The sequence below is a fragment of the Macaca nemestrina genome, chromosome 11 (assembly GCF_043159975.1).
Source record: "Macaca nemestrina isolate mMacNem1 chromosome 11, mMacNem.hap1, whole genome shotgun sequence".
NCBI lineage: Eukaryota > Metazoa > Chordata > Mammalia > Primates > Cercopithecidae > Macaca > Macaca nemestrina.
Genome location: NC_092135.1, coordinates 68,875,419 through 68,891,848, shown reverse-complemented (window position 1 = coordinate 68,891,848; position 16,430 = coordinate 68,875,419). Strand labels below are relative to the sequence as shown.

Below are 16,430 nucleotides of genomic sequence, written 5' to 3'. Positions count from 1 at the left end.
TTTGATTTAGCAATGTATACTTCTGCTAGCTAACAGACAAGGAAAAGGATCTACTATAGCTGCGCGAATGCTGTCACTGAACAAAAAGGGGAAGAGCAAATGAAATCAATGAACAATTGAAAATGAGAATTTGATTTAGACTTGAGGTATGCAGAGATTTCTGTATACTACACACAAAATCTGTGCAATTGCCACACAGTATGTGTTTTCCCTCACAGCTATACCTAATAAGACACCTACCAGATGTTCCATTTAACACCCTGAGGCATAAGTTATTCTTGATCGGCAAAGACTGAAACTTTAACTCTAAATGCAAAGCATGCAAATATCTTTCCCAACTCAAGCATCGATGAGAAAATTTTATATAGTTTTCACTATGAATAAACACACGAATTACCTCATTCATGACTGTATCTGCTCCAATGATATAATCACTGTGTGGTCTAAGACCTGCCAGTGCTGCAGGAGAATTTGATTCCACTTCCTAGAATGACACAAACACATACCCTAAAATTAGCATATATAATCTTCCAAGGTTTAGTCACAATTTTTAATTATATTGATTTTTTAAATCTGTATACTTCTATCTTGCTAGAGATGTGTCATATGTCAGAAACTACAGAATATATTTTAAACTTCTGAGCAAAAAAATTACATAATATTTAATATTTAAAATATTTTTGTAGCTATCTACTCTAACACATCTCATAATGAATAAATCATTAGAAAAAGTTCTTGAACTTCTACATTTCCTTCTCTTCCTCACCTTAAAAAAAAATTGTTCCACATTTAAAAAGCAATGAATGCTGATTTTTGGTAAAAATTGCCTAATAATAATATCCTTATAATCTTATTAAGCCAGAAACAACCATTGTTAAAACATCTTTCCACACTGCTTCATGAACCTCCAGTAACAGTTCACAGTTGATACCTACCAACACATGCCAAACATTTTCATTTGCCCCATCAAAGCTGCAGAAACGAATGCTCACTCCCAATAAGCCCTGGCCGCCCCACAGGTTACTTGGTGTGACTGAGGTCTCTCGCAGCTCCAACGTTTTGCTGCTATAGATAAGCATTTTTACAGGCTTTTCAACGTTTGCTTTCAGCAGATCCTTAAGAGTGTCATTGTCTTTATTCTGTGAACATATAGAAATCACATTCCTTAGTAAATAAAAATTTAATGTTAGCTTAAGCATCCTATGGCCCTAAAAGAGTAATATTAATAATCAACATAAATAAAACATTCAACAAAGGTTTCACCATTTAAATTTTCCTATGTAAAAGGAATGTCATGAAATTAAGAACAACTCTTACGTTAGCAACAACTTGAAACTGACTTTTTTCTAATAGCTCACTATGGATTATGGAATTTGCAACCCAACATTATTTAGAATGATCTAGGGCTTCAATGTGTAAAAACAAAATACGCCATAAAAAGTCACATTACTAACGAAGTTGTGATAACTTTGATTATAAAAATCTAAAACATTTACTGGGGTTAACGTTTAATTTTGTTTTTTGTTTTTTTTTTTTTGTATTTTTTTTTTTTAGTAGAGACGGGGTTTCACCGTGTTAGCCAGGATGGTCTCGATCTCCTGACCTCGTGATCCGCCCGTCTCGGCCTCCCAAAGTGCTGGGATTACAGGCTTGAGCCACCACGCCCGGCCTTAATTTTGGACTCTATTTCTAACTACATACTTTATTTAGAAAGTAGAAACAGTATATTAAGTATTTCATTTCATAAATAAAGGCCAGATGACATATAAATAAAGGCCAACATCTGGCCTTTATTTATATGTATGTCAGAGATGTTATAAGTAATGAACAAAAACTTCAGACTGTTATAAAAAATTAAACCAAGTGGCTACTGTCCTAAGAATTTGCTGAGATTATGTAATTTCCTTATCTTAGAACTTTATTATGGGTAAACTCTAAAAAAGGTATAAAAAGTGGTTTTAATTTTGTACTTTGGAGCATGTCTCTCTGTCTGGTTCTAATAACATTATTTGTATATTGTGAAACTTAGCACCAAGAGAACTGACAATTTGAGAGAATGAGATGAGAGAATGAATCTTTCTACTAATTCGTTTGTCAATAACCAACAGAAGTCTGACATCTTTAAAAAGCAATCTTTTACATCTTATTTCTTTCTGCTTATGAAAATTAAATATTTAACATATAAAAGACTCCACTGATTCTGGAGACTTCCCTAAGATAATCAGTGGAGCATAAGGTATAATATTCTAGATATTTCAATGTTTTTAATACATGATTATTTCTATAAACTGGCATCATACTATACAGAATGATTGTAACTAATAAACACCCATCTCAGATCATCAAAAAAATTCCATTTTTGAGATATTACAAATACTATAGACAAAACTACAAAAAGTTGAACTTACTAATCTTGAACCATTAATAGAAACAATAAAATCAAAGAAAGGCTCCAATCCAGCTCTGTGTCCTGGGGAATTTTCTTGTACCTGTGGAAACAAAAACAACAAAAATAAAAAATGTAAAGCTTAGGTGAAAATTGTAAGCCGAGTATCTCTTTCCAGTAAAAATAGACCAATTTCATTAATAATGAAATATAGTATACGCTACTTCTCTCATTTCTCTTCATCTCTCCCCAATAATGCCTGTCCAGCTCCCTAAACTCTACCCTTTCTTTAAGTTCATCTTCTATTTATATTTTTATTTTATTTCTTTGAGATAGACTCTACCTGTGTTGCCCAGGCTGGAGTGCAGTGGCACAATCTCGGTTCATTGCAACCTCTGCCTCCTGATTCAAGCGATTCTCGTGCCTCAGCCTCCCAAGTACCTGGGATGACTATAGGCGCACACCACCATGTCCGACTAATTTTTGTATTTTTTGTAGAGACAGGGTTTCGCCTTATTGCCCAGGCTGGTTTTGAACTCCTGGGCTCCAGCGATCCACCTGCCTCAACCTCCCAAAGTGCTGGGATTACAGGCGTGAGCCACTGCAGCGGGCCTAGTTCATCTTCTATACGAGGTTTTCCCTCTGTGGTTCTATTTCCATACCACTTTCTCCTTTTTTTGGGGAGAAAGGGGCTAATCCTCTCAGCAATTAGGGGACACAGCAGACAGTCACTACAATTAAGTGACAAATTCAAGCAATTATTCCTTGACTACTAGTAGCAAGGCACCACTCAGTTACAAAGTGAATATAGGCACATAGTCACCTATGTCAAGACATTTATAATCTGTTGAGGAATAGGTGAGAAGAGGAAGGGGCAATGCATACACAGCCCTCTAATCACTATAATGTAAGACCAAACAGGCTAAGGGCTATTTGGTATAAGGTTCTAAGGGAAAGAAGAAGCTTCAGACATAAAAAGTGACAATGAATTGTGGTTTAAAAAGAGGGTAGAACATTCAAAGGTAAAGATAGTCAAGGGGGTAGGAAGGACATCTGAAAATGGACAAAACAATACGAGCAAACACCTGAAGCAGGAGTCTGAAGAATGAGGATCATAGCATGTGTAGCTAGACGACAGGGTAGTGGACAGAAATAGAGAATTATAGACTTTGAAAACTAGGATTAACCCAGAAATCCTCTAATCCAGGGATCTTAAATTGAGGTCTGTGGATGGCATCAGGGAATACTACAGCTCCTGAAATTACACACAATCTTTTATATGGATAAGCAGTTTTCAGGGTGTTAATATTGCTGGCTTTCATTAGATTCTCAAAGGATTTCTCCATGACTCCAAGAAGGTTTAAAAACCATGGATTTTGTGCAATTCTTTCATTTGATAGGTTAAAAAAAAAATACCGTGTCTTGCTTATGATTCCGTAGCTGCCTAATGGTGGAAGTGAAACTCAAAAATCCATCTTTTTCATTTTTATTTTTTGAGACATGAGTCTTACTCTGCTGCCCAGGCTGGAGTGCAGTGGCACAATCTCGGCTCATTGCAACCTCCACCTCCCGGGTTCAAGCGATCCTTGTGCCTCAGCTTCCCAAGTAGCTGGGATTACAGGTGGGCACCACCACACCAGCCTAATTTTTTTTTGGTAGAGGCAGGGTTTCACCATGCTGGCCAGGTTGATCTCAAACTCCTGGCCTCAAGTGATCTGCCCGCCTCGGCCTCCCAGTGTGTTGGGATTACAGGTGTGAGCCACTGCACCCGGCCGAAAGTCCATCCTGAAACTATTAGTCCAACAGAAGGCTAGAAAGAAGGAGTAGAGCTACATTTATTGGCCTTTAAATGAAAGAGTGAGATTACTTTTAATATAATTCATAAGTTCATAGAATGAAAAAGATTACTTAGCTTCTCAACAACTCAAATGTTTATCATCCCATATTTGATAATGGACTGTCAAATTTTCAAAATGTACAGTAGTAAAATGTTAGTAGCTAGTAACAGAAACATGACAAAAAAGCAAAAAACAAATATAATCCATTCTGCATTTTTTTTCCCAAAATATTTTCCTAAGGAATTTTTATTCTGCTTGATATTATTAAGTGCTGTCAAAACTATTCCATGGCCAGGCGCAGTGGCTCATGCCTATAATCCCAGCCACTTTGGGAGGCTGAGGCAGGAGGATTGGAGTCCAGGAGTTTGAGACCAGCCTGGGTAATATAGGGAGACCCCTGTTTCTACAAAAAAATTAGCCAGGTATCAGGGTGTGCTTCTGTAGTCCCAGCTACCTGGAAGGCTGAGCTGGGAGGATCACTTGCACCCAGGAGGTTGAGGCTGTGATGAGTGAGTCTAGGTTGCACCACTGCACTCCGGCATAGGCGACAGGGTGAAACCCTGTCTCAAAATAGGAAAAAAAAAAAAAAAAAAAACCTATTCCACAAGAACAAAAGTTTGCACTGATATTTATAGGTTGATTTTCTATAATAGTCCAAATAGTTCTATAGTCAGTTTTGCAAATAACAGCAGCAAATGACAGATACATTCAACCATACACAAAGCTACAGCTATTTATACAGTAACAAGTCATTTTAATACTTTCAAAATGGAACCCAGATTGTTCCTAAAATACATCCCTCTAATACCAGTGTCAATCAGAATTGTTCATTACCTCTTAATGTTGTTACCTTTTATTATTTTAAGCCAAATTATAGTATTGTCTCAGAAGAAGTAAAACTTGATATTCTTCTTTTGTTACAGTAAAAAATAGTTGCCCTATATAGACAGTTCAATGTCTAACTCCCTAAAACTGTTTGATCATGTTTTTATGTTTTCCTGCAAATTTGGAACCAAATCATTTTTGTAAATTAAGTAAGTTAAATATCAAAGGTATTTATTAAATGTCTTCAGTTTCTTTTTCTTTTTTTTGAGACAGGGTCTCACTCTGTCGCTCAGGCTGTAGTGCACTGGTGCATTCATAGCTTACTCCTGGCCTCCCAAGTAGCTGGGACTACATGTGTGCACCACCATGCCCAGCTAATTTTTAAATTTTTTCTAGTGCACCACCATGCTCAGCTAATTTTTTAACTTTTTGTAGAGATGGGGGTCTTGCTATGTTGCCAAGGCAGGTCTCAAACTCCTAGTCTCAAGCGATCCTCCCATCTCAGCCTCCCAAAGCACTAGGATCCCAAAGCAAGTCACCATACCCAGTTTTTAGTTGCTGTATACTCAGTTTTCTATGGGAGTTATTTCATATTCTACATGTTATCAAATAAAATGGCTAGGGCTCAAAATAGCATATTTCTTCTCAAATGGCAACTCTGAAAGGTAAAGAAGTGGCTGCCTGGAGTCACAAGAAAAGTGAGGTCAAGTCACAGCTATTTGGGACAAAGTCAGATTAACTAGATGTGAAATGCCTATTAGTTGGTTATCAATTAGATGTGAAAGGCCTCAGGTGTGAAAGGGGATGAACAGCACAGATCCTTAGGCGGCGCCTCAGAGTGGAGTTTCTCATCTAAAAAAGTCCACATCTAATCATCTAATTCTCTGAATCTGAATGTTTCCAAAGAACTATTAATAGCATTTTATCTAGAACCCAACTAGGTCACTGATCAATTTCAGACTTTGCCACTAAAACTGCCAGAAGTTTACCTTTTAGTTATAAAGGGCCAAAGACAGCACTTTTATAACGTAATCACTCATTTAGAAAGCTGACCCTACGTGCTGATTCTTATCAGGCCACCCTTATAAAGTTTAAAGTATAAACTTTACAGTATAAAGCTTATACTATTTGTCTGAAATGGAAATTTTCCAATATCAGAAGTATTTTTCCTATAATTCAAAAAGGATTCAATAGCTAACTTTGAATTCTAAAATAAACTTGATCCTTTCCCTAGCTCTATTTTTCTATTTCATTTGTTACTAACATCGATTTCCTTTGTTTCTAATGGCCCTTGAAATTAACTTCTTTCCTTAATTTATTTACATCATTAGTATCTGTACAATTACGTCAGGTAGGTATCTTAATTACTGCTAGGAAGTCAGCAGAGGGTGCCCTAGAAAAATGCTCTCTTTGACCCTAATATACCTAAAGGAAATTTCCTATATTTTGTAGCATGGAAAATATGATCTACAACATAGCAAACCAAACACTGACAAAGTTTCTCTTGCAGTGTTATCCACTGACAAGAATCTCCTGGCACCTAATCTCTCAAGCATCAGATTACCACTTCAATACTTTCTATCCCCTATGAGAGCTCCTGATTATTAATTTATCTTCTGCTTTCTTCAAGTCATCTTAACTAAAAGTCTATATATACTTGGCCCCACAGACCATTTAACATTTATTACTGGGCCAAATATCAAAGCAATTTACGATGAACAGGTTAAATTTGTAAATTTAATAATTAAGGCCAGGCATGGCGCCTCACACTTGTTATCCCAGCACTTTGGGAGGCAGAGGTAAGAGGATGTCCTGAGGCTAGGAGTTCAAAACCAGCTTGGGCAACAAAGTGAGACTGTCTCTACAAGCATTTTTTTAAAAATTAGCCAGGCCTACTGGCACATGCCTGTAGTACCAGCTACTCAGGAAGCTAAGGCAGGAGTATTGCTCGAGCCCAGGAGGTCGAGACTACAGTGAGTCATGATCACGCCACTGCACTCCAGCCTGGGCGATAGAGCAAGACTCCATCTCACAAATAAATAAGATTTTATAAGATTATATACAGTGAAAAAATAATAGACTTTTAGAGCCACACTGAGTTGGTTTTAAGCCATGATTTTGTCCACTTATGAGCTGTGTGAGCTTGGTAAAGTTTATTTACCACTCTGGGCCTCAATTTTCTCATTTGCAAGTAAGGGATAACGCCATCTACTTCACAAGAATGTCGTAAAGATTCGATGAGTTAAGTTTATGAAATGCCTAGCTAAGTCTCAAGCCTATGATAGAAGGCCAAGAAATCTTGAGCTCATCCTCCTAACTCTGCAATCACCATCTGAGGGTAAATCTTTATAGCTAACCAATTCCTGGACACATCATTATTTTTGCAACCATATTAAATACCTTTTACTCTTAAAAAGAAAAAATAAGACTTGTAAAAATGTTAGCAGGAAAGAGAGACAACCCATTTTTTCAAATGTTGCCTCCCACAAATCAATTCCAGATGGATGGTAGATCTAAAGGTCAAGGGTAAAACAATAAACCCTGTAGAGAAAAACGGAAGAGAATATCTTTGAGACCTTCAAGTTTGCAAGGCTTCCTAATAAACTGGACACAAAATGCACTAACCATAAACTAAAATAAATTGATAAAGTGAACTACACTAAGAACTTCTGCTCATCAAAAGGTATAATTAAGAAAGTAAAAAGATATAATACATATCCAACAAAGGATCTGTATCCAGAACAAATCTTGAACTGCTGTAAAGCATTAAGAAAGATGGACGATAAAACCACAAGATACAATTTCTTTTCCACTGGAATGTCTACAATTGAAAAGAAAGTAACAAGCATTGGCAAGGATGTGGAAAAAATGGAACACTCATACATTTGCTGGTGGGAATGGTGTAGCCGCTGTGAAAAACAGTTTGGCAGATCCTCAAAATGTTACACACAAAGTTATCAAATGATCCAGCAATTCCACTCCAGGTATACAAACCACCAAGCAAAATGAAAATATATCTCCATGCAAAAACCTGTACACAAATTTCATAGCAGCATTATTCATAATATCCCTAACGTAGAAACAGCCCAAATGTCCCCCAACTGATAAATGGATAAACAAGATGTGGTATATCCATAAGAAAGGATGAAGTACTAATACACGCTATGACATGGAAAAATCTTGAAAACATTAACACTAAGTGAGAGAAGTTAGTCACAGAAGACTACATATTGTTTGATTCCATTAATATGAAATGTCATAATAGACAAATCCATAGAGACAGAAAGCAGATTAGTTGTTATGAGGGGTTGTGGGTGGAAGAATGGGGGAATGGCTACTAATACATATGGGTTTCTTTCCGGAGTAATAAACAGTTTCTGGAATTAGGCAGTGGTGATGGTTGTACAACTCTACGAACATATTAAAAAGCCACCAAATTGTATACTTTAAAAGTCTGAACTTTCTGGTATGTAGCTTTTATCACAATAAAGTTGCTTAAAACAGAAAAAAGACAACCCAATAGAGAAATGGGGGAAAGATTTTAGCAAACACTAAACAAAATAGGATACTGAAGTAATAAAGAAATATGAAAATGTGCTCAACTTCAATGGTCATCAAGGAAATGCAAATTAAAACCACAATGCTACTACACACCTAACAGAATGACCGAAATTAAAAAGATGAAAAATATTAAGTGTGAGTGAGGATGTAGGACATTTAGAAACCTCAATTACTGCTGGTTAGAATGCAAACTAGTAAATGACTTGGCAATATCTATTAATATTGAAAATATGCACATCTTTTGACTGTATATTCCAGCCTTAAGTATATACCCAACAGAAATGGGTATACATATGTTCTCTAAAAGAAATACACTATACTGTTCATAGTACTACTATTTATAAAAGTCCCAAACTGAAAACTACAAAAATGCCCATCAACAGGTTAATAAATATTGGCATATTATCTCAATGGCACCAAATACATTAATGACATGAAAGGTCTACAATAATACACATGAATAAATTTCACAAGCAATATCTGAGCAAAAGAAGCCAGACACAAATGAGTACGTAGCACGTGGTTCCCCTTATACAAAGAACAACAGCCCAAACTAACCTATGCTGTTAGAAATCAGGATAGTATTCATCCTGTGGAGGTGGGGGTTGTGCAGGATGTCACTGGAAAGGGTAAGAGGCTGGTTACAGTAAGTGTGTTGTTTGTGAAAATTCACAAAGCTATACACTTGTGTGTACTCTTTTAATATAAAGTCTTAAGAGATGCTCCCTGTATCAAAACAAGTATACTGAGGTTGCCCTTTTTCCAATGCCCTTTTTTCCAATTCTTCTTAGGGCCACATGATTTACTTTGCTCAATTAAGAAACATAATAAAGCAGCTGAAAATACTAAAGAGCAATTATGCTTACAAAATAATAATTATAAAAAGATATATTACCAAAACATGGACAGGTAGAAGAAATTATGAACACACTAACTGGCAGTTGTAAGGTTCAAACTTCTGAGGTTAGCTTACAAAATAAAAATCACAGCAGTGTGAAAGAAATGCTTCTCTCCTAACACTCTAGAAAAGCAGCTGCAATAAACAAGATGATATTTGTTAGACAGTTTTTACCCTCAACAAGCAAAAATGAGAAGTTTATGATGAAACTGCACAGTAAAGGGGCATCTTTATTACATAAAAAGAAATTTGCATCAATGATTAGAAGCTGGATTTTTTAATCACCAACTTTATAGAAATAATCCCTAAAGTGGTGTCATTCAACTACAGTGAATGATTTCAGTAGGTTCTGAAATCAATTTAGTGTGTCACAAAAGACAAGTATCAAAACACAGTATCATAATAGAAAATTTGTCAAAAATTCATGATATAATAAAGGCCTATATTCTTCATGAAATGTAGTATGTACTGGTTGCAATGGAAAATACATTTTTTGCTTTGAGCTACAATAAAAATAAAGTTAGGAAAAGCTGTCCTACAAGATACCATTAACACTTTTGCTCCATCAAGTTCCCGGTTTAAAAAAAAAAAAAGGCAATTAACCTCTTGACTTTTCCCTCCACTTCTGATCCCAGATCATTAAAAGTTTTACCAGATTTAGCCTAAACTTTTCTTTTACCACACAGACCTAACTATTGCTTTCCAATGAAGCATCCATCTCTTCTTCCAGGATTAACAGTGTTCAAATACTACTACTTATGCTAGGTTTGGATCATTTCACATTAACCTCTTTCTCTCAACTCTTCACTTGGGGGAGGGAGGAATGGCAGAGTAAGAGGGAAGAAGTGTTTGGGTGGACTTGGGTGTCAGGCGGCATTCTCCCAACTGCATTGGTCTATTGACTTACATACTCTCAGCTGAGGTATATAGACCTTCTACCTTAAAGTAACAAAGAAAGGAAACCACAAGGCAACTTGCAGCATACAGGATATCACCAGACTACATATTTCACTAGATGATATACAAAGACACACTTATTCACGTTTCTGGCTGATATGTAAATTATCTTCCTTAAGTTTTCTAACAATGAAAATGTTATCATAAAATCGGCTTACTAGAATGTATAACTGTCTCCTTTTTATTACTGCAGCATATATTCCTTTTCCACACACAAAATGTAGATAAGCCCCACTGAATGACTATCTATACCATCATCTCCTCTAACACCCTCCCTCCTGTACCGCTTTTAAAAACAGTAGAGATGTTAAACAAGACTAGAAAATAAATTCAATCCAAGCAATACTTAAATGATGACCCACCTCAACTATAAACATAAATCCTCATGCACTATATGTGTGCGCAGGTGTTCAAAATGATGGGAAAAGATCTGGGAATATGATATAATAAAAAGAAATCCTAAATCCTCCAGAGTTATAATAGGCATTTTTTTAGTAGGGAAGGGTGAGGGAACTATAGTAGTCCCCGTTATCCGCAGGGGATATGTTCCAGGACCCCCCATGGATGCTTGAAACTGCAGAGTACCAAACCCTACATATACTGTACTATATATTTTCATATACTATTTCCATATGCAAATACTTATGATAAACTTTAATTTATAAGCTAGGCACAGTAAGAGATTAACAATAATAACTAATAATAGAGCAATCTACCACTTATGAGCTGTTTATTTCTGGAATTTTCCATCTGATGTTTTTGGACCTCAGTTAACCAAAGGTAACTGAAACCACAGAAAGTCAAACTGTGGATAAGGAGAGAGTACTGTTTTCTATGTCTGCAAATGGGTAAGTTTCCTTATTTGGGTCTTGACACAAATGTGTGGTAAATAACTTTGCAGTAGACTGGGAGAGTTCAAGCCTCACCTGCTAAAACATTGTCTTCCCACGTTCTTCACAAACAAAGCAAAGTGCATGTTCTCCTGACACTAACCCTAACATAATTTTTAACATGCAAGCAGTTTAAAATAAAATTGTAATGGCAACTAAAAGGAAATAAAAACTCATTATTGCATAATGGTTTTCCAGAAAAGATCTGTATATTAGAAAAATAACATTAGAAGAAATTGAACTCTGCTCTAAAAGAAGCAAAAACTCTGACAACTTCTTAACGCATTTTATATTCTTCAAATAACTTAGGGATTTGTTTCCTAGGGAAAGAAAACTTGCTGTGTGACCTTGGGCAAATCAGATTAACTTCTCTGTGCTTCTTTTCTTTTTTTGAGATGGAGTTTCCCTCTTGTTGCCCAGGATGGAGTGCAGTGGTGCAATCTCAGCTCACAGCAATCTCTGCCTCCTGGGTTCAAGTGATTCTCCTGCCTCAGCCTCCCAAGTAGCTGGGATTACAGCACCCACCAACATGCGTGGCTAAGTTTCTGTATTTCTTAGCAGAGACGAGGTTTCACCATGTTGGCCAGGCTGGACTCAAATTCCTGACCTCAGGTGATCACCACCTCGGCCTCCCAAAGTGCTGGGATTACAGGTCTGCACTTCTTTTCTTTAACTGCAAAAATGAGGAGGCTAAGGAGGTAATCTGTAAGCCTGAATGACCCACCACGAAATAAGTCTAACTGTTGCTAAGCTATCTATAGGTTCTACAATGAAAAAAATCAAATACAGCAAGATCATTTTAATTACACAGACTCTTTCAGCCATTTTAATTAATGTGTCTAGTAACACTGTAGCAATGCAATGAAAGGGATATTGGCACTCCCCGTTTAAAATTAAAAAATAATTTCCTTAAAAATGAGGATAGGAGGAAATTAACAGGCACCATTTGTGTGTGTGCCTAGATGACTAAAATTAATGGGTCAGATTTGACCTCAAACTTATGTTTTAAACAGCAGCAAAGTACAGGTTAGGTACACAGACAAAAAGTAACGGTTGCTTAATTAAATAAAAATACTAAAAATGTTGACAACTACAGTAGTATATTTTAGCTAGTATTGCCACAATACTGGTTCTACACAATAATGCAAATGCTAGTAATAAAGGCATCACCAAACATTTGAATCCTTATTATATTCCAAATTCTAAGTTAAGTGCTTTACATGAAATATCTCATTTAATCCACAGGATAATCAAGGAGGTAGTGTTAAGAAAGAGATTTAATAATGCTCAATTGTTTCCATTATTTTCATACACAGTATCTAACGTGTTTTTCAGTGGAAAAGGTGGAAGTGGCTTTGCTATTATCCACACTTTTCAGATACAAAGACTGAAGCTTTTCAAAGCATTTCAAAGGGTTGCTCAAGGAAATAGAATGAAGTGATAGAGCTGGCACTAGAATCCAGTTCCCAAAGGTGGTCTCTGGTGGTTGACTATGATAGTTTCTCAATGTACTCATGTTCACAAAGATAACAAGATTCTTTCCTTCTGTCTTTATTTTTTTTAGAGACAGGGTCTCACTTTACTGTCCAGGCTGATCTCGAACTCCTGGCTTCAAGCAATCCGCTGCCTCAGCCTCCCAAAGTGTGGGGATTACAGATGAGAGTCACTGTACCAGGTGCTTCCTCCTTTGTTTCCCTCCCTCCCTTCATTCCCTCTTTCCCTTCACTCCTTCCCTCTCTCTTTCTTTCTTTTTCTTTCTCAAGCTCTCAATATTTTGCTAAGGCTACTCTTGAACTCCTGAGCTCAAGCAATCCTCCCACCTCAGCTTCCTGAGTCCTGGGACTACAGGCACATGCCACAAAGTCTGGATTTTACTTTTAATTAACTAATTAGGGCAAGGATGTGGCTCACAGCTATAGTCCCAGCACTTTGGGAGGCTAAAGCAAGAGGATCATTTGAGCCCAGGAGTTTGAGACCTTGTCCCTTCAAAAAAATCAGCCAGACGTGGTGGTACGCACCTGTAGTCCCAACTACTTGGAAGACCAGGGAGGGAGAATTGCTTGAGCCTGTGAAGTCGAGGCCACAGTGAGCTGCGACTGTGACACTGCACTCCAGCCTGGGCAACAGAGCAAAACCGGGTCTCTAATTTTTTTTTTTTCTGGGGGGATGGAGTCTCACTCTGTCACCCAGGCTGGAGTTCAGTGGTACCATCTCAGCTCACTGCAACCTCCACCTCCAGCGTTCAAGCGATTCTCCTGCCTCAGCCTCCCAAGTAGCTGGGACTACAGGAATGCGCCAACACACCTGTCTAAGTTTTGTATTTTTAGTAGAGAGGGGGTTTCACCATGTTGGCCAGACTGGTCTTGAACTCCTGACCTCAGGTAATCCATCCACCTCAGCCTCCCAAAGTGCTGGGATTACAGGCATGAGCCACCACACCCAGCCTTAAATTTTTTTTAAAAAATTAACAAATTAATTAATTTTAGAGACGCTGCTCTGTTACCCAGGCTGGAGTGCAGTGGCATGAGGATAGCTTGCTGCAGCCTCAAAGTTTTGGGTCAAGTGACAATTTTGCTTTTATTGAGACCGGATTTCACTATGTTTTTCAGGGTGGTCTTAAGCTCTTGGGCCCCCACCTTACCTCAGTCTCCTGATTGGAGTAGCTGGGATTACAGATGCACACCACTGTGCCTGGCTCAAGCTTCCTTATTTCTGACAATGTGCTTGAGCCATCTCTCATTGGTGCTTAAAAGAGAGAACAAAACCCCAGAATAATTATCTTCATGCTACAGTAAATTTATTTGCAATGCCAACAGGGAAATGTACAGTCTCTCAAAGTAACTACTTAGGACCAGGTGTGGTGGCTCATACCTGTAATACCAACACTTTGAGAAGCCAATACGAGAGGATCGCTTGAGCCCAGGAGTTCAAGACCAGTCTGGGCAACACAGAAAGATCGCTCTACAAAAAAATTTAAAAGTTAGCTGGGCATGGCAGCATATGCCTGTAAGCTACTCAGGAGGCTGAGATGAAAGGATTACTTGAGCCCAGGAGTTCAAGGTTGCCATGGGCCATGACCACACCACAGCACTCCAGCCATAGCGACAGAGTGAGATCCTACAGAGAGAGACCCTGTTTCAAAAAAAGAAAGAAAAAAAAAAAGTCACAGTTTCTAAAGCACATATCAAACTTTGTATTTCCTAGTTTACATTGTTATTTTATTAGTGAATCAATCAATATATATAATCCTTTCAGTAGAATATTAAAGTAAGCAAAATGAACACACTGATGTTAATGGTTATTCTAAGCTCAATTTTTATAAAATTTGTAGAGGAATTATTAAAAACCCCTGCTAGTATCTGACCCAGAAGGCAGAAGAATCAGTGTTGTACACTCTACTACTTACTGAAACCATAATTAACTACTAACAGCAGATTTCCCCCAGTGAGAATCCTGAGGATGATAGTACAGGCATTAAAACACACCTCATCACATAAGTATGAAAGCATATAAGGCCGGGCGCAGTGTCTCATGCCTGTAATCCCAGCACTTTGTGAGGCTGAGGTGGGTGGATTGCTTGAACTCAGGAGTTCGAGAGCAGCCTGGGCAACATGGCAAAACCCCATCTCTACCGAAAATACAAAAAATTAGCTGGGCATGGTGGTGTGTGCCTGTAGTCACAGCTACTGGGGAGGCTGAGATGGGGGAGGATTACTTGAGCCTCGGAGGTGGAGGCTGCAGTGAGTGGAGACTGTGCTACTAAATTCCAGCCTAGAGTGAGACCCTGTCTCAAAAAAAAAAAAAAAAAAAAAAGGTGGGGGGTTGCGGGTGCAGTGGCTCCCGCCTGTAATCCCTACACTTTGGGAGGCTGAGGTGGGCAGATGACTTGAGGTCTGAAGTTCTAGACCAGCGTGGCCAACAGGGTGAAACCCCATCTCTACTAAAAATACAAAAATTAGTTGGGGGTGGTGGTGGGCGCCTGTAATCCTAGCTACTTGGGAGGCTGAGGCAGGAGAATCGCTTGAACTGGAGTGGTGGAGGTTGCAATGAGCTGAGATTGTGCCACTGCATTTCAGCCTGGATGACAGAGCAAGACTCTGTCTCAAAAAAAAAAAAAAGTGTATATACACAACATGAAACTACTAATTTGTTCAAGGCCTATTAATATTAGAAAAAGTTTATGTTCAATGATGTAATTCCTAAAAGTATCCCAAGGTTTATATACATTGTATTCCATGGTTTTAATAAACGGAGATATCCTGATTCCTACATTTGAAAGCAATTTTAAAGAATATTTATTAAACAACTTCTGGGCCTTTTATTAGAAAAGATTAATTTTGGGCTGGGCAGTGGTTCACGCCTATAATTCCAGCACTTTGGGAGGCCGAGGCCTATGGATCAGCTGAGGTCAGCAATTCGACACCAGCCTGATCAATATGGTGAAAGCCCGTCTCTACTAAAAATACAAAAATTAGCCGGGCATGGTGCCGCGGGCACCTGTAATCCCAGCCACTAGAGAGACCGAGGCAGGAGAATTGCTTGGACTTGGGAGGCGGAGGTTGCAGTGAGCCGAGATTGTGCCACTGCACTCCAGCCTTGGCAACAGAGCCAGACTCTGTCTCAAAAAAAAAAAAAAAAAAAAAAAAAAAAGGAGAGATCAATTTTAGGGGCAGGGTCAGACTCTTCAGGTTTCACAATTATAACTTTATATATAGAAAACAACACTAAATAAACCTACTGTTCTCTTTTTACACATTGTTTCCAGAATGAGTGAGAAAGGAGCCAGAGTGAGATTTCTGTGTTAGGGCATGAGGTCGGGCGTGGTGGCTCACACCTGTAATCCCAGCACTTTGGGAGGTGGAGGCAGGTGGATCACTTGAGGTCAGGAGTTCAAGAACAGCCTGGCCAACATGGTGAAACCCCAACTCTACTAAAAATACAAAAATTAGCTGGACGTGATGGCAGGTGCCTGTAATCCCAGCTACTTGGGAGGCCCGAGGCAGGAGAACTAGGGAGGTTGCAGTGAGCCGAGATCGCGCCATTGCACTCCAGCCTGGGCAACAAGAGTGAAACTC

At 38.3% G+C, this 16,430-nt stretch overlaps 1 protein-coding gene across 3 annotated transcripts in view; it reads right to left on the bottom strand.

Moving 5' to 3' along the window:
* Positions 1-16,430, bottom strand: part of LOC105483253 (golgi reassembly stacking protein 2) — a 41,728-nt gene that overhangs the window by 19,414 nt on the left and 5,884 nt on the right. For 2 of the 3 annotated variants that reach the window (XM_071072921.1, XM_011744026.2), the window contains exons 2-4: positions 2,409-2,489; positions 936-1,139; positions 398-484 (exon numbers count right to left, since the gene is read on the bottom strand). In XM_071072921.1, the coding sequence (XP_070929022.1) occupies positions 398-484; positions 936-1,079 (231 nt within the window). In that variant the 5' untranslated portion in view covers positions 1,080-1,139; positions 2,409-2,489. Of the gene's footprint in view, positions 1-397; positions 485-935; positions 1,140-2,408; positions 2,490-13,996; positions 14,101-16,430 lie in introns of all 3 variants that reach the window. The other variant, XM_011744025.3, reaches the window with a different exon arrangement.